The 26,248-nt window shown below is 44.0% G+C and overlaps 1 protein-coding gene across 1 annotated transcript in view; it reads left to right on the forward strand.

Moving 5' to 3' along the window:
• Positions 1–26,248, forward strand: part of LOC122944617 (cytohesin-3) — a 62,471-nt gene that overhangs the window by 28,716 nt on the left and 7,507 nt on the right. Inside the window, exons 9-11 of the mRNA XM_044303078.1 lie at positions 19,935–20,011; positions 23,920–23,991; positions 26,066–26,220. Coding sequence (XP_044159013.1) covers positions 19,935–20,011; positions 23,920–23,991; positions 26,066–26,220 — 304 coding nt within the window. The remainder of the gene's footprint in view (positions 1–19,934; positions 20,012–23,919; positions 23,992–26,065; positions 26,221–26,248) is intronic.

Here is a 26,248-nt window from a genome sequence, read left to right on the forward strand (position 1 = left end):
TCCACCCTCCAACATGACCCCTTCTTCCTAGCGCGGAAAGCGTGCATCCCCAAGCTTCCTGCTTCAAATTGGACTGCTCGCTGGGTCCTCAGAGCGGGTAGGGTCAGCAGCCCTGGGAGTTGTGAAGAACAGATGAAGAGGAATCAGTAGATAGCAATACAAAATTAGAAAGCAGAAATTAAATTAAATAAAAAAAATAATAATAAAAAAATTGAATCACCGCGTAGAGGATTTGTCTGGCAATATACAGTAAAGGTCTAGTTCTTACACACTGTGCGGTACAACGCCTGCATTATGGCTATGACCATTTTACAAATATTATATTGTATCTTTATTGTCTTTTCATTAATTAACCAAACGTGCTAATGGCATAAAGGGACGTGCAGTGTATTTTATGAGAAGAGCAGGCTAATTACAAAAGTCTGTCTGCTGCATAACCTTTCATAGTAAATCAGCGTCCAGTGCTGTATGTTGGCTAAACCATTTAATTACATTTGGACCACATGACCATCTAAGGCCTGTTTCACACTTGCGTTTTGGTTTCCGGTTTTAAGATCCAGCAGAGGATGTCAAAACCAGGCCAATACGGTTCAGTTTAATGTTATCACATCCGGATGCATCCGTTCCGTTAGGATGTGGTTGTGTTACATAACGGAACGAATCGGATCTAAACTGAAATCATTGTAAGTCAAGGGATGATGGATCCAGTTTTTTTATATTAAAAACATAAGAAAAAACGGATCCGGCATTATTGGCTTATATTGATTTTGCTGCTGGATCCTTTTGTGTCCGGTCAAAAAACGCTATGGAACGGAATGCGTCCTGATCAGTTTTGTCCCCATTGACAATGAATGGGAAAAAAACGGAACAGTTTTTGCCCGGTTTTGAGATCCTCTGCAACACAAGTGTAAAACAGCCGTAATATGTATGGGGTCCTCCCGGCTCTTCCCCCAACAGCAGATGTCAGGGAGATAAGAATTGGGCTGTTGGAATTCGACATCCCTGATCTTTTTGTTCTTGCTAGATAAGCCCATTGTCAGAGGCATCGGATAGTGGCTTTCTCCCATCTCAAATGCACGGTCGGCTAGGAGGGTTGGAGAGACAGCCTTTGGCAGATAGCTGTCTAATTTGTATGGTCAGCCTTAAGGCCTTTTAACCTGTATCCAGGATCGAGCCATTTAGTATATCCGTATTCCTCATCAATGGCCAAGATAAACATTCCACTGGTCAACTGATAAATGAGCAAAACTCTCTATTGTTGGATGATCTGTCGTTTATGCGGCACATACAATGCATTCGGAAAGTATTAAAGTCCTTTCACTTTTTCCCAATTTATGTTGCGGCCTTATGCTAAAATAAAAAACAACAAGTTTTTCCCCATCAAACTGCACTCAATACCCCATAATAGAACACAGAATGTTCCAAATGTTTGGTAATTTATTGAAAAGGAAAAGGAAAAGGAAACTAAAATCTTGCACTAACATAAGTACTCAGACCCTTTACTCGGGACTTAGTTGAAGCCAGTTGGGCAGCGATTTCTGCCTCCAGTCTTCTTGGATATGATGCTAAAAGGTTTGCAAACCTGGATTTGGGAATTTTCTGACATTCCTCTCATGTTCTGTCAGGTTGTATGGGGCCCGTCAGTGGACAGCCATTTTCAGGTCTCTCCAATGATGTTCGATTGGGTTCAAGTCAGGGTTCTGGCTGGGCCACTCAAGGACATTCACAAAGTTGTCCCTGAGGCACTCTTGTGTTGTCTTGATTGTGTGCTTAGAGCCATTGTCTTGTCTTTTTGGAAGGTAAACCTTCAGTCCAGTCTGAGGTCCAAAGCACTCTGGGTCAGGTTTTCATTAAGAATATATCTGTACTTTGCTTCATTACAGTTTCCCTCAACCTTGACCAGTCTCCCTGTCCCAGCCTCTAAAAAAACACCCCCACAGCCTGATGCTTCCACCACCATGCTTCACTGTAGGGATGGTATTGGGAAGTTGATGAGCAGTTTCCTTCAGATATGACACTTTTATAACTGAGGCCATGTTCAATCTTGGTTTCATCAGACCAGAGAATCTTGTTTCTCACAGTCTGGGAGTCTGTTAGATGCTTTTATAAAAAAAAAACTCCAGGTGGCTTTTATGTGTATTTTACTGAGGAGAGGCTTCTTTCTGGGCATTCTGACATAAAACCCAGATTGGTGGAGTGCTGCAGTGATGCTTAACGTTCTGGAGGTTTCTCCCATCTGCACACAGGATCTTTGGAGCTCAGCAAAAGTGACCATTTGGATTCTTGGTCATCTCTCTTTCCAAGGCCCTTCTTCCAGGATTACTACGTTTGGTGGGTGGCCAGCTTTAGGAAGAGTCCTGGTTGTTCCATACTTCTTCCATTTAAGAATCATGGAGGCCACTATGCTCTTGGAAACTTTCCAAATCCTGTCCAATCAACTGAATTCACCACAGGTGACTCCAGTCAAGGTGTAGAAACGTCTGAAAGATGGTCAAGCGAAATGGAAGGCCCCAGAGCTAGATTACATTGCAAAGGGTCTGAATAATGTCCATGTGAAATTTTAGTTATTCCTTTTTTAATAAATTTGCGTTATGGGGTATTGCGTGCAGAATGATGGGGGGGGGGGGGGGGACTAGAATATTTTTATTTTAGCTCAAGGCCGCAACATAACAAAAAGTGAAAGGGTCTGGACTTTCTGAATGCATTGTAAAATCATTATTTGTTGGCTTCACAGTGTCCTGTGTAAACAGACATGCTACTGACAAACAGAGAATCGCTATGGGGATGAATGATCATAATAACAATCATTCACCTGCATTCCAAAGATGGTGCCTGTGCTGAGATTTTTAAGTTCATATTTTTTGCAAGTACTTTTCATAAGATCTTTTCTAATTGTCTTATAAACATGCATGTGCCCGATCGGCTTGGCATGCATGCTTAGAATGTATAAGGTTCTTTCAGAGACCACTGGCACCGTTTACCGGGGTTACAAAGGATCAGAAATGTTGAAATCCTTACTAATGTGTATGGCCCGGTAGAGAGCCATGGGGGTCAACCTGATCAGTTTTGTTTATTCCTATCGATCATCTCTAGATAAAGGTTCTGCTTTCGTTGGTGAAATGTAGTACTCAAAGAACTCTGCTGCATAATGTGCTAGTCAGGAGGGGCATGTTGGAGGGTCTCATTGGAATCACCATTTTTGCCAACTGAGCTACCGAAGACACATACGTTGACACATTTGCTTCTGCAGTTTCAATAGTTTTGTCATTACATGATTATTATTTTTTCCGTTCACTGATTTGCCCTTAGGTGAAGACCCGCAACACACCCGCCCGGCACCCCTATAGAAATGCCTATTCTTGTCCGCAAGCTGCCGACAAGAATAGGACATGTTCTATCTTTTGCGGAGCTGCGGACCGGAAGATCGGAGCCGCGCTCTGCAAATGCCGATGCGGACAGCACACTGTGTGCTGTCCGCATCCATTCCGTCCCCATAGAAAATGAATGGGTCTGCACCCGTTCCGCAAAATTGCGGAACGGATGCGGACCCATTTGCGGTCGTGTGAATGTACTCTTATGGGACTGTTCCGTTTTCAGCATTGTTTTACGCAGTTCACACGGCTTTAATTATTTTCAGATTCAGGAGACAGCCCCAGGCGGGCCATGAGGTGGTTCTGTGGATTATTGGAAATGTGGGTGTCCAGTCTGTATCCCACCATTTCTTTGAGAATAGGGATACCAGATCTGTCTATTAGTCAACCTTCCTTCCCATGTGGACAATAGTGCTTGTTAATGGGTTGGATTAAGGTCATATACCATGGGGCTCTTTCACACTTGCGTTGACTGGATCCGGCGTGTACTCCATTTGCCGGAATTACACGCCGGATCCGGAAAAACGCAAGTGTACTGAAAGCATTTGAAGACGGATCAGTCTTCAAAATGCGTTCAGTGTTACTATGGCAGCCAGGACGCTATTAAAGTCCAGGTTGCCATAGTAGAAGTGGGGAGTGGGGGAGCGGTATACTTACAGTCCGTGCGGCTCCCGGGGCGCTCCAGAATGACGTCAGATCGCGCCATGCGATCACGTCATCCATGCGCGTGGGGCGCCCTGACGTCACTCTGAAGCACCCCGGGAACCGCACAGACGGTAAGTATACTGCTCCCCGCTACACTTTACCATGGCAAACAGGACTTTAGTGTCCTGGCAGCCAGGGTAACCATTCAGAAAAAGCTAAACGTCGGATCAGGTAATGCGACGAAACTACGTTTAGCTTAAGGCCGGATCTAGATTAATGCCTTTCAATGGGCATTAATTCCGGATCCGGCCTTGCGGCAAGTGTTCAGGGTTTTTGGCCGGAGCAAAAAGCGCAGCATGCTGCGGTATTTTCTCCGGCCAAAAAACGTTCCGATCCTGAACTGAAGACATCCTGATGCATCCTGAACGGATTTCTCTCCATTCAGAATGCATGGGGATAATCCTGATTAGTATTTTTCCGGCATAGAGCCCCGACGACGGAACTCTATGCCGGAAAAGAACAACGCAAGTGTGAAAGAGCCCTAAATAGTTGGTGGCTGAACACTTGTTCCTCTCGACTCCCCCAGTGCACATGCATTCTCAGCTCAGCCAAGCGTGCATATGTTTTTATTGGGAAAGGGAAATACGCTAATGCCAGGCCTCATTGGCAGTGGCTTATCTCTTGGGCATGTTGAAATTCAGCGTGCTTAATCCTTCTTTCCCCAAAGTTGAGTATAGGACATGCCGAAGTTGAGTATAAGTCAGAACTGAAGAATTGCAGAAGGGATGTAACCAAAAACCCTAAAGATGATGAGTTAGTTTTATTGGGGTGTTAATAACATGGAGCCAGGTTATCTCCTGATTGGGTCATCTATGGTCATGAATTATCTTGCACAAGTTATTCTTTCTTCATTTTAGCAATATTCTGTCTGTGGGCATCTAGAAGTCATTTCCAGGATAGACTATGTTCTCAATATGTTATCGTGAGAGCCCAAATACTTGAAGATAGTAATAGCAGATATTCTAATGTCTTGACGGAAGTGGACTACTACTACTACTACTGTATATATACAGTATGTTCTTCATAATCCGTATACACAACCCCTAGGGTTGCATTACTGTTTTGCATGCTAACATAGTTTATCACTCTCATAATAAAGCTATCTTCAAAGCAGAGCTCTGCATATCAGATGCTTAATAATTAAAATAGCTTTGCAGCTCACAGCTTTAATCTGAAGAGCTTTGTTGGTATTTCTTTTTATCATTCTGTAAACCTTTAGGCAATTTTTTAGAATTTTCTATGCCTTCCACCCATACTCTGGTGACGTTCAGCTCATGGATGGATTCCATAGATTGCTTTGTGCAGTTTTAATTTCCATGGCTCCTCAAACATCTGATCTTACGATTAGTCAAGAAGGAGCGTGCAGAACATCTGCAGTGATGAATTGCAACTTTTTAGCTCCTAGTTTTTCCTCGATTGTATTTCTGGCGGACCAAGAGGAAAAAAGTTGAAGGCTATAAAACGTTTTGGAAATATTATAATGCTCTAAATCTATACAAAAATGAGTTGGAGTCGGCAAAAGATGCATGCCAATGGCTGGAACTGAACTTAATTCTATTAGGCCAAGTGTAGGTTTACTGGCCGTGGTGTTAAGCTGCCAATACACATTAGAGGTAGGTCTGCCGAACCTGACAATTTGGCAGGTCTAGCCAACCATCTGATGTGTATGAGGGCCTCTTGACTCTCCACAGATCATTGGATTTTATCTGCCCCATTCTTTGTGTTCTTGGTGAGTATGCAAAGAGGTATCTCCCAAGGAAGAGAACAATCTTGCTAGTGCCACCTCTTGGAATCTGACTTTCCAACAAGCCTTGGGATTTGCAAGATGGTTCTCTTCCTTGGGAGATACCTCTTTGCATATTTGTTTCCCATGGAGCATTGCCACTAAGTCTTCATACCATGAAGTACTTCCATTAAGTGTCCATACAGGTTTGGTCTCCATTCAACACCCTGCCTAAGCCATGTTCTTGGTCAGATAAGACCCCTCTGGCAGCAGCTTCCTACTGAGAACACATGCTTGCTCAGCCAGAGTAAGTATGTAGTCATGATCTCCAAGTTGCCTTTCCATATGTTTTTCTCAATAGCTTTTTTCACAGGAAGTCAGATACAGAGTTGATCTCAGCTATCTTCAATTATGGAAATTTGTGAGCAGCCTGTTCTATAGGTCTGTGAAGTTTATATAAAGCCACCCATTCTCAGTTGTGGTTTCCCTTCTTTTTCCTCACAATGCATTCTTTAAGATGCTTTGATTTGGAAAACAGGAAAACTGTACCCACAACTAAGAATGTATATACATGAAGTCGCGGCTGCCTGTGGTGCCTTCTCCTAAGGTCACCTAAAACTAAACACAGACTGAGCGGACATAGAGCCTGTCTGATCTCTTCATCTGTTTGATCTCTCCAGTAGATACAAATTAATATTTTTTTGATTTTCCAAAAATTATTATTTTTAATTATTTAAGGGGCACTCATGTTAAAACCAGCAAACAAACTAGTGGGCCTGAGATATCCTGCTCTTCTTCCCTGATCAAGTGGGAATCCAAAGGCTAGAAAAGTAATATAAAAAATTAACAAAAAATGCTGTTGATCTGACCCGCCACAAACAGGAAGTATGGGAAGGGAGGCGGGTTTAACTTGCTCCACCCCTGGTTGCTAGTTTGGTGCTAGCCAAGATGGAGAAGACTGTATAAGAGGTTGTCTTCTATCTGCTAGTTTAGTGTAAAGCTGTTTGTTTAACTAATTTACAGAAAGTCTTGCTGACTACCAAAAGGTAAGTGTTTTTTTTTTTCTTTTTACTTGTTTGCCCATTTAGCATCCCTCTAAGCATCAGATGGGTGAAAATGCAGCAACATGTTTATATGGTCTGTTAAGTAGACATCCCATGGGTACTGAAAGTACTTGGCCAAAACCATAAGAGCCTACAAAATAGGATCTGTTAAGGTGCTGGAGGTAGAGTTTCCTTTCACCTCTGTTATGCCTCCTACATGCTTCTTCGGGTTTGTCTTGTGCTTTTGTCATAGAGGGAACTATGTTACATGGGTATATACCTAACCTTTAGGTATTCTATCAGGTTCTTTGCAAGAGCAACCATGTTCATATCTGACCAATCTAGGTCCTCCTAGCCATAACCACTGCAATACCGGCCAGTCCAAATTGTGTTCAGAAAGGTCCATTTCTGTATCCTATAGTACTGATATAGTACTCGAACTACAAAGACACCAAACACGTGATGTTGGTGGCCCCTTGAGAAGGAACGGTGGGGTGGAATCTAGTTTTTTTTCCACAAAGCTGGACAAGACCTTTTTAAAAAAAAAAAAAAAAAAAATTTGCTAAAAGCTGATGGGTATGGTTTTCCAATATTTAATATCTAAATGCATTTCTCTATAAACGGTGATTATTTTTGTGTGTCTTTTAATTTTTTCCATATTATCTGTGAGTTTGTATTGGTTTGGTTTGGCTATGATTTTTAATAAGTGGTTTAAATGTGCCTTCTTGTTTTCCTTATGGCCTATGACCTTTCACCTTTCTGTTCTGTGACTGGCTGTCTCTGCTTATTCTGCGTTAGGAGGTACGTACACACCAAACGCTTCCAGCCACACAATTTTAGTTATTCATTACTTTTTTTTTTTTTTTTTATCTTTTATATTATTATTTTTTCACAAAAATTTTATTTGGCAATTTTTAAAAATAATCACAGAATTGCGCTCTTTTTATTTTCTCCCCCCCCCCCCTCCTCCCATAATCACCATTTTGCATTTTTGTTTTTTTGTTTAATTTATTTATTTTTGGTTGGAAAAATCTTCCTGATTCTTCTGCCAAGCTTCAATTTCCTGACATGAATTGGTTAACAAGCATTGCCATTTACCAGTCACTAATATGGTGAGGGCTTTTATCGGGATCTGCAGTCCTTTTTGGTAGACTGCGGTTTCGAGACTCCAGCCTGCAGATCTCTGTAACCGCAAAGTGCCTGTAGCACTCGGGCTCGCTTCTCAGGAAGTCAGAGTGCCACAGTCGCCGAATCCTCAGGAGGGGAAAATAGAACTGCGTATCGGGGGAGGGGGATCCATTTGCAATGTATTAAGAGTCTGCGAAATACATTTCACCATAAATCCTTAATGCTGACATTTCACTTTCACGTTGCGAGTTAACACGTAACACAATCACTTAACCTAGTCTGCAGAAATAATAAAAAAAAAAAAAAAGAAAAAACCTTTTTCTGATTCTTATAATGAACAGTGTGTTTTATAAGCATGCCTACAAAGCAACGTAAGGGTATGTTCAGACGGGGGATTTTGTCTGCCACGTATCCCACAGCAGAAGCCGCTGTGCTGCTGTTTTTGCTGTGGGTTTTCATGCCGGCCCACTCTAGGTTTAGCTCCATTAGATAGAGCTAAACCGCGAGCAGGCTCCCGCTGTGGCTTTGCGTGGAAACCTTGCCAAGAATAAGCCTATACATTCTTGGCACGGTATTTAAAACCGCACGGCAGAAATCCTCGGCCACATGAACTGCGGTCTCCACGCAGATTCGGCCAGTTTTTCTCCACCGAATCCATGCCCAAAATCCTCTGTCTGAACATACCCTAATGCTATGATACCTACCATTACTATATTTCTTGATTTTGCAAATATGATGTTAAGCTGCCCTTACTTTCATGGCCGCACTCTTCAGGTCTTCTGCCCTCAAAAGGTAATTCCACCTAAAGTGTATAATTTCGTAATATTCTTGGCTTACCCCTTCAATTTTTTCAATTTTGGTGCAGTGTTCAAGAGGTTGTCACACAATCTTGGTCCGTTGACCGCTACTCTGAATATTAATGTGGACCGTTTGTGCAGAATAAAAGGGTTTTGCATTCCCTTCCCTCAAAATAGCATTTATCATGTAGGGGAAGTTTATACTAATGTATTGTGATTGTCCATATTGCCACCTTTGCTGGTTGGATTAATTTTTCTATCATATTATACACAGCTCGTTTCTATGGTTACGACCACTCTGCAATTCATCAGTGATGGTCGTGCTGTCGCACTATAGGAAAAAGCACCAGCCTATGTGCACTCCCAAGGTCCTGGCCACCAAATAGGCTGGCTCTTTTTCCTATAATGGGCAAGCACGACCACCACTGATGAATTGCAGGGTGGTCGTAACCATGGAAACGAGCAGTGTATAATGTGATGGAAAAATTAATCCAGCCAGCAAAGGAAACAATATAGACAATCGCAATGCATTAGTAAGTGACTTGTATTAACTTCTTCTACATAATAAATGCTATTTGCTGAAATGAGACAAACCCTTTACAAGTGAAAGGCCATCACGATCTGATCGGGTCGATCAACCGTTCTGCAGGAACGACACAGCGCCATCCTTTGTGTGCGGTGGACAGAGCTGGTTACTGCGGCCCTGCTCCCCCTCCTTTTCTAGAAAGGTTTATGGGTGGTTGTTCTCTTGGAAAAATTGTACCTTTTATGATACCAGTGGGTGTCCTTATGTAGGTTTACAACTGTCCTCACTATATTTTCTTTGTCCTTGGATTTATAAGAAAAAATGCTTTTTGTGACAAGATGACTTGAGCAGCAGTGGTTGAGCTAGCATGAGGAGAGGCAGAAGGTTGGGGAGAAGCCATCTTCCTTCTCCCGTCAAGTGTAATGCCGTGCATTGGGCCAAGCTGTTCAACATAAGACTGAGTGAGGTTTGCTTTCCATGCATACCCTGCTGGTCACTAAATTCCCAGTGGGGATCAGGCTCTAGAAATTAGCAGAAGTGGTCCTCTAAACGCTCATGAATAACTCATGTGACGGCTTTCTGCAGGCAGATTAGCCAGTGGATTGAGTTACGCTTAACATTGCCACCGCTCCTTGCTAGCTGCCTGCTTCACTTAACACTTCTGAAAATCAATAGAGGTCCCCGTAGACTTTCCTAAAGTCCATCAAGACAAATGGAGCACAGTTGAGCTCATCCACCACTATCAGAATGATCTGCTGGTATATCATGTGTGAAGATGACGACGTTGAAGTCACGATCTCCGGGCTCCACTGATTTCTAGAAAGAAAGGCCTCTCCATGCTGTAGGTTTTGTCCAGGTTTGGAAACCAAAAAACGGAGGACAGGATGGGCCCTGTTTCGGGGGGCAGGGGAGGGAAGGAAACAGACCCCTTATTTGTAACCATAGATTACCCCTCTAAGGCCCCTTTCACACGGGCGAGAAGTCCGCGTGGGTGCAATGCGTGAGGTGAACGCATTGCACCCGCACTGAATCCGGACCCGTTCACTTCAATGGGGCTGTGCACATGAGCGGTGATTTTCACGCATCACTTGTGCGTTGCCTGAAAATGGCAGCAGGTTCTATATTCAGCGTTTTTCACCCAACGCAGGCCCCATAGAAGTGAATGGGTATGCGTGAAAACCGCAAGCAAGTGCGGATGCGGTGCAATTTTCACGCATGGTTGCTAGGAGATGATAGGGATGAAAGCAACCACTGACCCCAATAAAGTGTATTCCCTGTATTATTTTCCCTTATAACATGGTTATAAGGGAAAATCATAGCATTCTTAATACAGAATGCTTAGTAAAATGTAGATTGAGGTGTTAAAAAATAAAAAAATTAACTTACCTGTTCCAATTGATCGTGCAGCCGGCATCGTCTTCTTGCTTCTTCTTTCAGGACCTGCAAAAGGACCTTTGGTGACGTAATCACGCTCACTACGATGACGTCACCGAAGGTCCTTATCCAGCCAGGTCCTGCAAGAAGAAAGAAGACTAGCCCGGCTGCTCGATCAAGTGGATAAGGGGAGTTACATTATTATTATTTTTTAACCCCTCAATCGACATTTTAGTAAGCATTCTGAATTAAAGAATGCTATTATTTTCCCCTATAACCATGTTATAATGGAAAATAATAAAATATACAGAACACAGATCCCAAACCCGAACTTCAGTGAAGAAGTCTGGGTTCGGGTCTGGGTACCACAGTCAGTTTATCACGCACGTGCAAAACGCATTGCACCCGCGCGATAAAAACTGAACATCAGAACGCAATCAAAACTGACTGCAATTGTGTACCTACTTACACGATTTTCCCGTGACGCAACCGCATCCTATCCGGCCCTCACATGCGACGCCTGTGTGAAAGAATATGGATGGCCTGTACTAAATTGTTATAACAGCATGGGGGAGATGTGTTAAAGGGGTTGTGCCATAAAACATTCTACATTTTTCAAACTAGCATCGGGGACTGAATACTTTTGTAACTGCATGTAATTAAAAAATTATTAGAGCTGCTGAGATATTCATTAAAATGTATCTGTATAGCGCCACCTGCTGTTTGTTCTTTTCCTTATTTCTTGTCCACCTCACTGAAGTGGTCACACATGCTCCGTTTAATCTTAACTGCCACCAGCCGTATGTTCTGTTAGAAGCTGTCAGTTTCAGGGAAAGCGCTACAGCAGAAAGGACACACTCCTTAAGCTGCCAGCCTAAAGAAAATGTAGCAGTACAATTGGAGCAGTAAATGGGGAGATCTCCGGATCCATGTGAGGTACAGGGCTGGTTCCACGTTTGTTAGACAGAGATTGTCATGTATTATATGATGTCAGATTTTTTTTTTTTACAGTAATTATGGCTTAAAGGGGCTGGCCATTTTCTGGCTCCTTGTGACTAATATGCATATAAGAAGACTTTGACACTTACTAATACAGCCTCTGTTGCTCTCTTTCGTAAGCCATGCCCCCCTTGTTAGGCCTCATGCACACAAACGTATTTTCTTTCCGTGTCCGTTCCGTTTTTAAATTTTTTGCGGACCCTATACGGAACCATTCATATCAATGGGTTCGCAAAAAAAAAGTTACTCTGTGTGCATTCCGTTTACGTATGTCCGTATTTCTGTTCCGCAAAAAAATAGAACATGTCCTATTAGTGTCCGCATTACGGACAGGGATAGTGCTGTTCTATTAGGGGCCAGCTGTTCCGTTCCGCAAAATACAGAATGCACGCGGACATCATCCGTATTTTTTGCGGACTGCAAAAATACATACAGTCGTGTGCATGAGGCAAATCTTTTGTGCTGTCCACATAGAGATCCTGTCCATAAGATGACCGCTGATGGAGGGTCATGTGACCAAGCAAATCATCTCCACCACGTGATGTCTCCTCTATTCAAACACACTGCACCTGCACTAAACTCCCAGTGCAAGTGCAGATGGCAGGTGCAGTGTATCTGAATAGAGGAGACATCACGTGGAGGTGATTTGCTTGGTCACATGACCCTCCATCATCAGCCATTTTATGGACAAGACCCCTGTGTGGTCAGCACAAAAGGGGGACATACCTTTTATAAAATATAGAAAATAGTGCAGAATTTTAACAAAGCCCATATTAGTAAGTTACATATAATCATCTTACATACACATTAGTCAATGGTAACCAGATAGTCCCCAACACCTTTAACCCCTTTAAGCTTCTGCGCCAGCTTTTTGGTGTAGAAAGGCACTAATCTTAACACATTTCCCGGTTTGCAACTTTTTGCCCCCAAGCACTAGTTTTTTGGTTAGATAGGGTTTTTTTTTTTTTTGCCACTTGCTGCCAAGAAAATGGTAGATGAATTAACCCAATGTCATCGGAATCCCTAATGGATGTGGGAACCATGACTGCTCACTTCTCTGTTGCAAATAATGTCATTAATGGGGTGTCCTGTTTTGTTTTTTGTTTTTTGTTTTGCAGCATTTTGGAGGCCTTAGCAGTGACTATCATTATATATGGTGCAGCATACATTATTACTATGCTAAGAGGTCCTAGAGTTCAATATGACCACGAGTGAGGAAGACATTATATGTGACTAGATGTTTTCCTCCTGGTCTTCAGCGGTGATAGATTTGTGCAAGAGGTTATCCATCTCCAGTTCTTTATAGACTTCCATAGCGGTGATTCATTTCACTGTCCAGCCTGTTTGTATGAAATTTAATTAAAAAAGGCCCAATTATATTAAAACAGTCATCTGTGTGATGGAGTGAAGCCTAATTATGCTCTACTGTCTGACCAGCTGATGACCTACAGGATGGATGGGACCCCTCGGAGGCCTCTAGGAGGCCTCTTGCCTGCCGGGAAATCCATGCATTAGGGTAATTGTTTTTTTTGCCAATAGTCTTTGATGGTGATACATCCATATTATGTCACGTGTAACTCTCATATCCATATTATGTCACGTGTAACTCTCAATAGCCCTCTCCTTTGATTAACAGGACCAGGCAGTGTAAACGTAATCGGGCCTGGACCTGACTTCTCCTAAAGTCCTACCCTCCGCCATGCGCTTCAGTATCCGGCACAGGCGCAGTACAAGAAAGGGGTTTGCCGGCAGGTCTCTCCTGTACTGCGAGCCTCTGACTTGTACTGAGAGATAGAGAGGCACGCGGCACGGCAATCAAAGTGGAGAGGGCTTGGCAGTTGCAGAACGTCTAGGCGCCCCGTTGCTCTTGGCTCATTTGCATATATTAAAACGTAATTTTTCTTAGCAATGCAGGCACATAGAACATGGGACCAACACAGATGCCTTCAGCTGCCAAGTGCACATGTAACAGGTCAGCCAGTGTCATAGGTACAAATCTGCTGACAGATGCCGTTTAATAAAAGGGTTGTCCAAAACTAGACAAACATGGCATTTTTTTTTTTTGTTTGTTTTTTCAGAAACAGTGCCACTCCTGTCCATAGGTTGTGTTTGGTCTTGCAGATTGACTTTATCAAAGTGAATGTTGCTGAGCTGCAATACCACACGCACCCTGTGGACAGCTGTGGAGCTGTTTTTGTGAAAGAGCAGCCAAGTATTTCCAATTATGGGCAACACCTTTGAGCTAGACATGCATAAGATAAATGATGGGAGAGTGATCTCCCCTACGTCCTCCATAAACATGCTTGCTTGGTTGAGCCAAAAAAGAGGAGGTTAAACCACTGATGGCAGAAAGCATCTAACCTATTGAAATTGAAGCTGATATGGTCCCCACATGTAAACTTCAGTGCTAGAAGGACCGAAGCACATATATGACAGTGCTGGACCCATGGAGCAGGTACCCGAGTGTTGGGGAACAGGTAAGTATACTTCCCTTGACAGGTCCTGTGGGAGGTATTTAAAAACCAGTCTGAAGATGGACAACCCCTTTTAAAGGCTATGGACACCTTCGGGCATTTTTTATGATTTTGAATTTTACTCATTTTGGCTAAAAATCTTTTTTCATTTTTTTTTTTTATTAAAAAGTTTCAGCAGTTTTTGTGATACATGCGATTAAAAAATCAGTCTATTTGCCAAGCTGTCTCCACTCCTGACAGCTCATGTGAAGCCTTATCTCTGATCTCTTGACCTCATAAACACTAATTAAGGGCGGGATTAGTCGGGCCGATGAAGAGGCTGATTTTGGGAAGGAAGCGTTCCTTCCAGACAGTCGGCTGCTCGCTCAGTGAGGGGGAAATTTACATGCAGCGATCTCCTTCACAGTATGATGTTGAGGGATTGCTACAGCAATGCCTCCTCCCCATACAGAATCATTGTTTCTGGGTAGCAGATTGCTGTTTAGACAGCACGATCTGCTGTCCAGAAATGATGATTGGGTGGCGCCTGCACGAACGACAGGATCACCCGATGAACAAGCGGCACATTTAGATGGCCAGATTATCGGGATCGATCGTTCGCAGGATCGGTGGTTTTCTGATAATCTGGACATTTATTGCTTTGTCTAAATCCACCTTTAAGCTATATTCTTATGTTTGATATAATCTAGCTTTAATGAGTGTTTATGGGATCAGGAGATCAGAGATAAGGCTTCACATGAGCCTCATCTCATGAGCTGAGGAGACTGAGAAGTGATACTCTGTAAACAGACTGATTTTATTTATTTTTTTAACCCTTGTATCTCAAAAACGGCTTAATATTCTATTAAAGACCAATTGAAAAAATGATATTTTTTTTGCCCTAAATGAGTAAAATACAGTTGTATAAAATTGCCCTGAAGGTTTCCACAGCCTTTAAAATTGCATATGATTCACAAACATAAGAATAGGGATGAGCAAATCGAGCTCTCCGTACAGTATTAGAATGTATTGTCTCCGGTGAGCCGAAGTTATTACATTGCAAAGTCTCGCACGGTAGCTTTTGGAACTGAACCCGAGTTCAGGAAATGTTTTTTTTACAGTATAAATCAATTTCTGACGTTATTATGTGAAGTAATAACTTCGGCTCATCAGAGCCATTACATTCTAATACTGTACAGAGTGCTCGCTCCGTACAGTATTGAAACAAAGTTTTATGCAAATCGACTTCGGATGTTTCATCCAAAGTCGATTCACTTATCCCTATCTAAGAACAACTGACCCATGTAAGACGGGAGATATTTCATGTCTTATTACAAAGGATTTTTTGCCTTATGATGGCATCTGTTCTCTTTTTAGGTGAGAAGGTATGTGGCCCTAACATGTGAGTGCCCATCACCTTCACTGTACCCATTTTATGACTTTTAGGCCTCATGCACTTTTTACACCAACTCCTAAGGCTCTAGTACATGGCTTTATAGTAACATATCTGTATGTAGTGCTACTGACCGGATGGTGTCCTGTCCGAGGAGATAAGCCTGTCTCCCAGACCTGCATCCAGTCTTGTCCTTGGTGATGGGTGTCTACTCATTCCTGGACCCGTAATACTTGTTTTTAGAAAATCTCTGCTCGGGAACCACAAGTTCAGTTCCATTCATTTGTCTTTTCTTATATGGTTCCCAGGAGGTGAATTTCCCGTCCAGTTCTAAGTCCACCATAGGCTTTCATTGGAGCATGCCAGTATAATTCTTTTGGACACCGGCTTCCTGTAGATGTTTTATGGGAACCATGTCCTAAAATGATAAACCCTTTGACTTTTCTTTGCTGACTAGTCTTGTGTCCGGTAGTTTGCGGGAACGGCGCTGGTTTTTCTCTTGACATCTGTTTCAGCACTTCTGGGTAGAGATTTCTTTTGGAGTGAAAGCAAAAATGCTTAAATCAGGACAGGACATGAGGCCCTCAAGCTTTGGGTTCCTGCTTTTCTCATTATCTCTTTTAATTCTTTCTCCTGCTAGGTCTTAGAAATGTACTAGTGATTTCTCTGTGGAAATCATTAGTTTGCCACGTCTGGATGCCTATTGCACCCCTGACAGATGTAGCGCGTACGTAATAACAGGAAACCGATTTCCCCCAATATATGCAAATCAAGGGGCTGATTGCAGACACATAGGAAGAAAATTAATCAAGGCTGGCGTTTCATATACCGGACTCTCTACATTTTGGCACGTGGTCGGAGGTCTTTAAGGCAGAAGTTTTATACCAGCCAAGAGCTGGCATAAATTTCAGGTTTACAAAGTTTTCTGGCGCAAGTTATCTTAAAGGGCATCTGTCAGCAGTTTTGTACCTATGACACTGGCTGACCTGTTACATGTGCGCTTGGCAGCTGAAGGCATCTGTGTTGGTCCCATGTTCATATGTGCCCGCATGGCTGAGATTGACAGGCCCAGGCAGTGAACACGTCATCACACCTGTCTGGCCCTGTCCATCACAATGTAGAGGGTGCTGCAGTAGCAGAAGAGCAGAGCCTCTAGGTGTAATGGCCACACCCCTGTTGCTCCTAGAGGCTCATTTGCATATATTAAAACTTAATTTTTTAATTTTTGACATGGGGCCATCCGTCCAACACAGATGCCTTCAGCTGCCGAGTGCCCATGTAACAGATCAACCAGTTTCACAGGTACAAATCTGCCGACAGGTGCCCCCTGTCACACCACATAGATGCACCCCCTGCCTACTACTTTTTAGAAAAGTGTTGAGCGCGACGTAATAAGTGGGAAAGTTGCAAATGTTTGCTCGAAAGTGACAGGTCTGACGGCATGACCGCACAAATGTGTTTTGCCACCACATTGTCCTTTGCTCGTCACCCACTGGAGCATCCGCTGTCCTCATTCACTGGTCTTGCTGATACTGACAAGTGTGTATATGTCGATATATTTATCCCACATAATTAGCCGGTCGTCTTCAAAAATAGACAGTAAAAAAAGGACACCTCATAATAACGTCTCTTAGGCTCTGTTTAAACAGTCAGCGATTGTGAGCCAAAACCAAGAGTGAAGCCTAAAGCCTCCTGCACACAACTGTCTCCGTTTTGCGGTCCCCAAACCGCAGATCTGCAAACTACGGATACCGTGCATGTGCATACCGCAAGTTCTGCAGGCTCCATTGACATGTTCTATTATCTTGCAGGGCAGACATATGGATGCGGACAGCACCACTGTGTGCTGGCCACATTGAAATGAATGGGTCTGCATTTAATCCGTGGATCGAATGCAGAACTAAAATACGGTCGTGCGCATGAGGCCTAAGCGAGGTATAATGGAAAGATCTGCACCTCCTGGTTTTGGCTCACAATCATTGATGGAAAACACTGACTGTGTGAAAGTGGCCTTGGGCTGTATTCACATTTGCATTAGGAGCCTCTGTCACAAATTCCGTAAAAAAAAATAATGAAAAATGAGTGCAGTGCTGTTTTACCATATAAATGCCAGGCTGCCTGATGGCTACCATGTCCTCCGTATAATCAGTGGGATCTGTCGGGCACCATTCTTATTCATCGTTTGATCTGTTATTGTCAATGCAGAACAATGGAAATATTAGCACAGATGTGAACACAGTCCTAGGGTATGTTCACATCTGCGTTATGAAATTCGGCAGGCTGTTCCGGCAGAGTGTTTTCACCGTATCCGGCATTGCCGGATACTGCCATTCACTGGTAGATCCTCATTGATTGTAATGGGATCCGGTGGTGATCCAGCTGCTTTCTGGCATGAATGCCGGGGTTTGGTCGGACAGATAGAGCTGCCAATTTTCCTCACTTAGGCTACTTTCACACTAGCGGCACGGAACTCCGGCAGGCTGTTCCGTCGGGTGAACAGGCTGTCGGATCCGTCCTGCCACTAGTGACCGTGTGCCCCCGGACTACCACTCCGTCCCCATTGACTATAATGGGGCGGGGCGGAGGCACGGCGAGAGGCTGCCGGAATAAATGTTGGATATGTTGTAGTTTTATTCCGGCAGCCTCTCACCGTGCGTTGCTGTGCCTCTGCCGAAACTCCGCCCCCGTCCCCATTATAGTCAATGGGGACGGAGCGGCAGTCCGGGGGCACACGGTCACTAGCGGCAGGACGGATCCGACAGCCTGTTCACCCGACGGAACAGCCTGCCGGAGGTCTGTGCCGCTAGTGTGAAAGTAGTCTTAGGGGGAAAAAAAATAATCCTTCCTTGTATAAAATGATCAGTAAATACCCGTTTGTTTTTGTTTTTTTTGTCAAATATGACCCCCATATTGTGTGGTGAACTGATATTCCCAAGAGTGCCCCTTGGCCACCCTTTAGAAACTAGCATGCATCTCAGAGGCTTCGTTATTACTAGTTACTTAGGAAGAGATGGATGATGTTTAAAAGGAGGGGAATATACTGTAAGACATTCTAAGGAAATTGAGAATCCTTAAACACCATATCCTAAAACAACCGCGGGTGATCAGGGACGTTCTGTGGAAAATAAGCTGTAATTCTTTCTTCTCCGCCTCCCGTAATACAAATGAACTGATTCCATCTGTAAGAGGAGACGCTGCCTTTCCTGCATGGTGGCCAAGCGACTCCATCAGCAGTCAGATGGGCCGTACATAGGTGTATAATGTCATATTCTCCTCCTCTAACGACGTGATCCGTAATGACATTAATCTGTAATGAAGTTAAGGCCCGGATAATGGATTTATAAGACGTCTTTAAGTCTCTGACCTGTCAAGCGAAAGGAGATAAAGCTGAAAACAGACTGCAGTCTCCTAAATGGGAGTCCTCTTTACCATAGGCAATATGCTGTCAAATTGGAGCGGCGATCTGCAAGGCTCTCCAGCCGTTGTGACTGATATGCCAGGCTGAAGAACCCATAGGTTGCCTCCACTAATGCAAAAAATATAAAAAAAAAAAAAAAAAAAAAAAGATCAAGCAATGGGCAAAGAAGCATGAGTTTGCATCGCTTTATGAACACCCATGCCTACAAGTCACGGTCTGCGTTTCCATCGGCTGCTGTCATCTTCACTGTCGTGTCCAGACATTGTTTGTTCGTTCCAGGCTTGCATCTGCTTTTTCTGTAATTCTGAAATGTTATCTGTTCTTAAAACTTTTTTATTCCCCCCCCCCCTTTTACAAAGTATTGAAGGATGGAAGAGCACATTGCACGCAGCCAGCCAGTCCTCAGCAGTAGAAAGGGTTAAATCCAGACCTCCTTTTCTTGCCCGTAAAATGTAAAACAGGTGGAAGCTATTCCTGTCGTCCAGAGTTAGCCTTTTTTTTTGTTGTTTTTTTTTCTGAAATGAGTATGCCCCAGTTAATTGAGATATTGGATGACTCCATCCCTGCTCACAAACATGCCTTAAGATATTCTCTTGAGGGATCGCTCCTGGATTTCTTCCAGAGCTAGTCTTTTTTTTTTTTTTTTAAGATTTGGTCACGCACAATAGAAGACGAAAAGATCCCGTCATGTAGTCAGGAATTCTCCTAGTGCGAGAACTTTATGACAAAGCTATGAAATAACGGAGAGCCCTTTTGGGAAATTCATAAAGGCCGTTGGGCGGATATGTTATTTCCCCCCCGCAGTTTGGTAGAGAGGCTTGAATGTGCTCTGGATAGATGGAAAGCACATGTTCCTACACAGATGACAGCTCCATGAAAGGGGCCAGGTCTCTTCCGAGTGTGACCAGATTAAGCTGTGGAGGTTGTTTTTTTTTTTTTTTTTTTTTTTGCGAACCGGCCATTCTCGGGATGGTTCCTCAATAGTGTGATCTTTGTGTCTCCAGGAGGAAGAGTGAAGACGTGGAAACGTCGGTGGTTCATCTTGACCGATAACTGCCTTTACTACTTTGAATACACCACGGTAAGTAGCTCTGGTCCCTCAAGTGAAATCTCAAAAGCCGGGAGACAATATTAGAACTTTATTGCACTCTTAAAGCGGTTCTTTCACAGTCCCAAATGTAACCTAAGCCTATATGCACTTTGCATCCTTGGCCTTTGATAAAAGGTATTGTCTCAACTTAAACATTGCTAGGATATGCCACCAATGCTAGGTGCGAGTCCTACCTACCCTTGGAACCCACTTCTATCTCCAGAATGGTACCTCTTGCACAGCCACCCTCCATTCTTTTCTACAGGAGTGCTGAAAATAGGCAAGCATCTCAAGTAGTCCCAAAAAAGTAAATGGAGCCGTGACTGCGCTTGCGCACTGTACCCTCCATTAATTTCTATGGGACCTCCTAATATAGCTGACAGCGCTCACTCGGCTGTTTTCGGAACTCCCATAGAAATGGAAGGTGAGCATGCTGCACAGGCGCAGTATGATACCTGTTCTCGAGATAGGCACGGGTCCCAGAGCTGGACCCATACCTATCTGACATTGGTGCCAAATCCTAGCAATCTGCCACCCATGTCTTAGATGAGACAACCCCCTTTAGCATACAGTACAGACCAAAAGTTTGGACACACCTTCTCATTCAAAGAGTTTTCTTTATTTTCATGACTATGGAAATTGTAGATTCGCACTGAAGGCATCAAAACTATGAATTACCGTATTTTTCGCCGTATAAGACGCACCGGCCTATAAGACGCACCTAGGTTTTTGAGGAGGAAAATAAGAAAAAAAATATTTTGAACCAAAAGGTCTGCTTTTGGTGGGTTTTGAACTAATTGTGGTCTGTGGATGGCACTGTTATGGGGGATCTGTGGGTGACGCACTGTTATGGGGGATCTGTGGGTGACGCACTGTTATGGGGGATCTGTGGGTGACGCACTGTTATGGGGGATCTGTGGGTGACGCACTGTTATGGGGGATCTGTGGGTGACGCACTGTTATGGGGGATCTGTGGGTGACACTTATGGGGATCTGTGGGTGACACTTATGGGGGATCTGTGGGTGACACTTATGGGGGATCTGTGGGTGACACTTATGGGGGATCTGTGGGTGGCTCTTATTGGGGTCTCTGTGTATGACAGTTATGGGGGGGATCTGTGGATGACACATATATAGCATCTTATGCTATATGTCATCCACAGATCCCCTCCATAAGTGTCCCTGTAGTGAATGACCCTCAATACAGGGCTGGGGGCCGGCATCTGGTTTTATAATGACAGCGGGGCCCATGCAGTGACTGTATTCTACTACACAGGCCCCGCTCACTGTATAATCGTATGTCTAATAGTAAATAGTTATGTGCATAATCGCATAATGAGCGGAGTACTTACAACTACAAGCGCTCGCCGAGAGGAGGGAGGAGGCAGGAGGCAGGCCGGGAGGACAGGCGCTGGCAACGTGAGTCATACGTCATGCGCCCACGCCGCCTGCTTCATTCATAAAGTGGGCGGCGCAGGCGCGTGACGTATGACTCACACACTGCCAGCGCCCGTCCTCCCAGCCTGCCTCCTCCCTCCTCTCGGCGAGCGTTTGTAGTTGTAAGTACTCCGCTCATTATGCGATTATGTACATAACTATTTACTATTAGACATACGATTATACAGTGAGTGGGGCCCGTGTAGTAGAATAGTCACTGCACGGGCCCCGCTGTCATTATAAAAGCAGACGCCGGCCCCCAGCCCCTCCTCCCTCACAGCTGATACACCCGCCGCGCGGCATCGCGGCGGGTGTATCATTAAAAAAACGCAAAATAATTTGCGCAAAAAAATTCGCACGAAAATTCGCAAATCGCAAAATAAGCTGCATTCGCCGTATAAGACGCACTGCTATTTTCCCCCCACTTTTGGGGGGGAAAAAGTGCGTCTTATACGGCGAAAAATACGGTAACACATGTGGAATTATATACATAACAAAAAAGTGTGAAACAACTGAAAATATGTCATATTCTAGGTTCTTCAAAGTAGCCACCTTTTGCTTTGATTACTGCTTTGCACACTCTTGGCATTCTCTTGATGAGCTTCAAGAGGTAGTCACCTGCAATGGTTTTCACTTCACAGGTGTGCCCTGTCAGGTTTAATAAGTGGGATTTCTTGCCTTGTAAATGGGGTTGGGACCATCAGTTGCGTTGTGGAGAAGTCAGGTGGATACACAGCTGATAGTCCTACTGAATAGGCTGTTAGAATTTGTATTATGGCAAGAAAAAAGCAGCTAAGTAAAGAAAAACGAGTGGCCATCATTACTTTAAGAAATGAAGGTCAGTCAGTCTGAAAAATTGGGAAAACTTTGAAAGTGTCCCCAAGTGCAGTCACAAAAACAATCAAGTGCTACAAAGAAACTGGCTCACATGCGGACCGCCCCAGGAAAGGAAGACCAAGAGTCACCTCTGCTGCGGAGGATAAGTTCATCCGAGTCCCCAGCCTCAGAAATCGCAGGTTAACAGCAGCTCAGATTAGAGACCAGGTCAATGCCACACAGAGTTCTAGCAGCAGACACATCTCTAGAACAACTCTTAAGAGGAGACTGTGTGAATCAGGCCTTCATGGTAGAATATCTGCTAGGAAACCACTGCTAAGGACAGGCAACAAGCAGAAGAGACATGTTTGGGCTAAAGAACACAAGGAATGGACATTAGACCAGTGGAAATCTGTGCTTTGGTCTGAGTCCAAATTTGAGATCTTTGGTTCCAACCACCGTGTCTTTGTGCGACGCAGAAAAGGTGAACGGATGGACTCTACATGCCTGGTTCCCACCATGAAGCATGGAGGAGGAGGTGTGATGGTGTAGGGGTGCTTTGCTGGTGACACTGTTGGGGATTTATATATATATATATATATACACACACACACACACGTTTAGCCTACATTCTGAGCTTTCCTGATGTACACAATAAATGTAGGGTCGGGCATGTTAGATTTCAACATGTCCAATCCTTTTGTTCTTAGCGTGATAAGCCACCTACCAGCAGACTCTCCTTTCCCCATTCACAACACATGCCAGGTTCTGAGTGCAACGCAATAATCCATCTAAAAACGGATGTGTGTGTTATTAACTAGTTGTATACCATGATTCAGCTAAAAAAAAAATCCCAAACTTCATGCTTCGAAATCCACCCTTGCATCCATCCACAGTTTCCCTATCAGCTTCCTTCTTTATAGCCTGCATGTTGACTCCCCCTGGTGGACAGCTAACTAACTTCACCATCACTAGATCTGGAGGTCATTAGAAGTAAATAATTAAAGGGATTCTGTCACCAAGTTTTAGGTTATAGAGATGCGGACATGCACGGCTAGATCGCCGCTAGCATGTCTGCAATATACCTGTCCTATAGGGCTGTGTGCTTTTATTTTCTTAAAAAAATGGATTTTAGAGATATGTAAATTAGTCTTGTAAGGTGACCAAGCGGCTGTACGAACCTTCCTGGTGCCCAGCCGTGCCCGCCTGTGAAGGAGCCCAGCACCGCCTGTGTCCTCAGAATCTCCTCCTTTCGTCACCGTTAGATAGCCGTAATCTTGCGATGCGCAATGCTGGGAAGGAACTGCGCATGCGCGAGCTCGCGCATCGCTAGATTACGGCTATCTATCGATGACGAAAGGAGGAGATTCGGAGGACACAGGCGGTGCTGGGCTCCTTCACAGGCGGGCACGGCTGGGCACCAGGGAGGTTCGCACAGCCCCTTGGTCACCTTACAAGGCTCATTTACATATCTCTAAAATCCTTTTTTAAAGAAAATAAAACCACACAGCCCTATAGGACACATATATTGCGGACATGCTAGCGGCGATCTAGCCGTGCATGTCCGCATCTCTATAGCCTAAAACTTGGTGACAGAATACCTCTAAGTTTTTACTAGTTTATTCATGCATTGTATACTTCTACAGGATAAAGAGCCTAGAGGGATAATTCCTTTGGAAAATCTAAGCATCAGAGAAGTTGAAGATCCTCGTAAACCAGTGAGTGTTTTTTCTTTTATTTTTTCTTAGTCACCTCCTTCAAGATGGAGGTTAGTAGGGTGCGTGCCTGCATAGTCGGACATTGGACGTTGTTAAGGTCCTTTTACATGGACAGATGATCTGGCATATTATCGGGGATGAGCATTTGTATAAACTCTCGTAACCTAAAAATTGGCCGTGGTAAAAGGTGCCAGCGATCACCCACACGTTCGTTGATCCTGTTCTGTAGGCATCTAAAGTCGTCATTTCTGTGCAGCTGATGGTGCTGTGTGAACAGGGATTTGCTGCCCAGCAACAATGATTCTGAATGAGGACGACCGATCCCTGCAGCTATTGCTTGTCTCCATACAACATGTAAATGCAGCCCTCCTTTCTGCTGACAATCAGGCAATTATCAGGAATGTTTGGTTTGTTCCCAATAATTGCCTAAAAGATCGATCTGTGTAAAAGGACCTTTAGTGTTGTAGGCTTGATAAGGGGAATGGTAACAAGTAGTTGTCAACTAAGGCTACGTTCACACTCGCGTTTGGTGCGGATCCGTCATGAATCTGCACAGACGGATCCGTTCGGATAATACAACCATCTGCATCCGTTCAGAACTGATCCGTTTGTATTATCTTTAGCATAGCCAAGACATTGAAAGTCAATGGAGGACGGATCCGTTTTCTATTGTGCCAGATTGTGTCAAAGAAAACGGATTCGTCCTGTGGGGATTCGCTCTGGTAGTTAGGACTAGCGGATGCATTATAATACACAGTTCTTGAATCAAACACCGCTGTTTCTTCACACATTGGTGTATAACAAAATGCAGATAAGGTGTATCACAAAACGCAGGTGGATGGTGTTTGTTAACACACAAGGAAAGTCCATAAACAATAAAAGTCACCTTTTCTCCTGGGTGTTCATTCACACCCTGTTAGCAGTTCAGCCTCATCAAGTCCATAGGTGGCCTGTTCGCCTTTAGAGGGGCCTGAGTCCTCCAGCCCGGCTCAAACCTCAAATCCCAGCACAGCAAAACGTCAGAGGGAGGTAAATACACACACCTGGCAGTGCTGGTTTTTACGCCTGGAAAAACACAGCCTGGAACATGGGGAGTAGTCACCCACCCAGCACTTTGACTACTCCCAGTCAGAGCTGTCCTGGATCAGCTATGACAGCCATGCTAAATCGCAAGGTGTCAGTTAGCAATAGCTGCTGCTGACACATAAAATACCGGCTCTTACTTCACCGAGGCCAGGAACCTCGGTGACACATAACTTCCATCCACGGTGATTCCAGGTACCTTCTTACAGTCCCCTCTGACTTACATTGTGTGTCAGAACGAATTCGTTTTGGGGTCCGCCTCCAAAGCGGAATGGAGGCAGAACGGAGGCAAACTGATCCCTTCTGAGCGGACCCTTTTCCATTCAGGATGCATTAGGGCAAAACTGATCCGTTTTGGACCGCTTGTGAGAGCCCTGTACGGATCTCACAAACGGAAAGCCAAAACGCCAGTATGAAAGTAGCCTAAGTAATACGTTTCCAGGAGGAATAAATGGACAACACAGTTCTAAGAAAATCAGCTCTGATATTGTTGTTCTAATTGCTAAGGCAGACATGTCCGGAGAATAGACAGTCACAACTGTCTGAGACGTATGCGTTAGGATGCATTCACGTGACTGTATGTATTTTGTGGTCTGCAAAACGCAGATCCGCAAAATATGGATGACGTTCGTGTTGTATCTGTTCTGTTTTGCGGATATTTTGACTTCATTCGGTCCGTCTTTTTCATTTGCAATAGGACATGTTCTAGCTTTTGTGCAACGGACATACAGATGCAGACAACACACAGATGATGTCCGTTATTTTTGTGGATTCCATAGAAATGAATGGGGAGGGTGAAAGATCCACAAAAAATGCAGATCCCAAATACAGTAGTGTGAATGTAGCTTTAAACTGAATCCATATCTGTGCAGCTGACTGCCAAGCCCTCCTGTGACTGATGACTGCTCGATATCTCTCGGCGGTAATGCATCCTCTAGGTTTGTCTCCTGCCTGACAGCACTAATAATGTGTCCCTCCTCCATTTTTTCAGAACTGCTTTGAGTTATTCAATCCAAGTCACAAAGGACAAGTTATCAAAGCCTGTAAAACCGAAGCAGACGGGAGAGTGGTGGAAGGAAACCATGTGGTGTACAGAATATCTGCGCCGACGCCCGAGGAGAAGGAGGAATGGATAAAGTCCATAAAGTGAGTCATCGCCATCACAGAGACAGGG

Source organism: Bufo gargarizans, chromosome 8 (genome assembly GCF_014858855.1).
Source record: "Bufo gargarizans isolate SCDJY-AF-19 chromosome 8, ASM1485885v1, whole genome shotgun sequence".
NCBI classification, from domain to species: domain Eukaryota; kingdom Metazoa; phylum Chordata; class Amphibia; order Anura; family Bufonidae; genus Bufo; species Bufo gargarizans.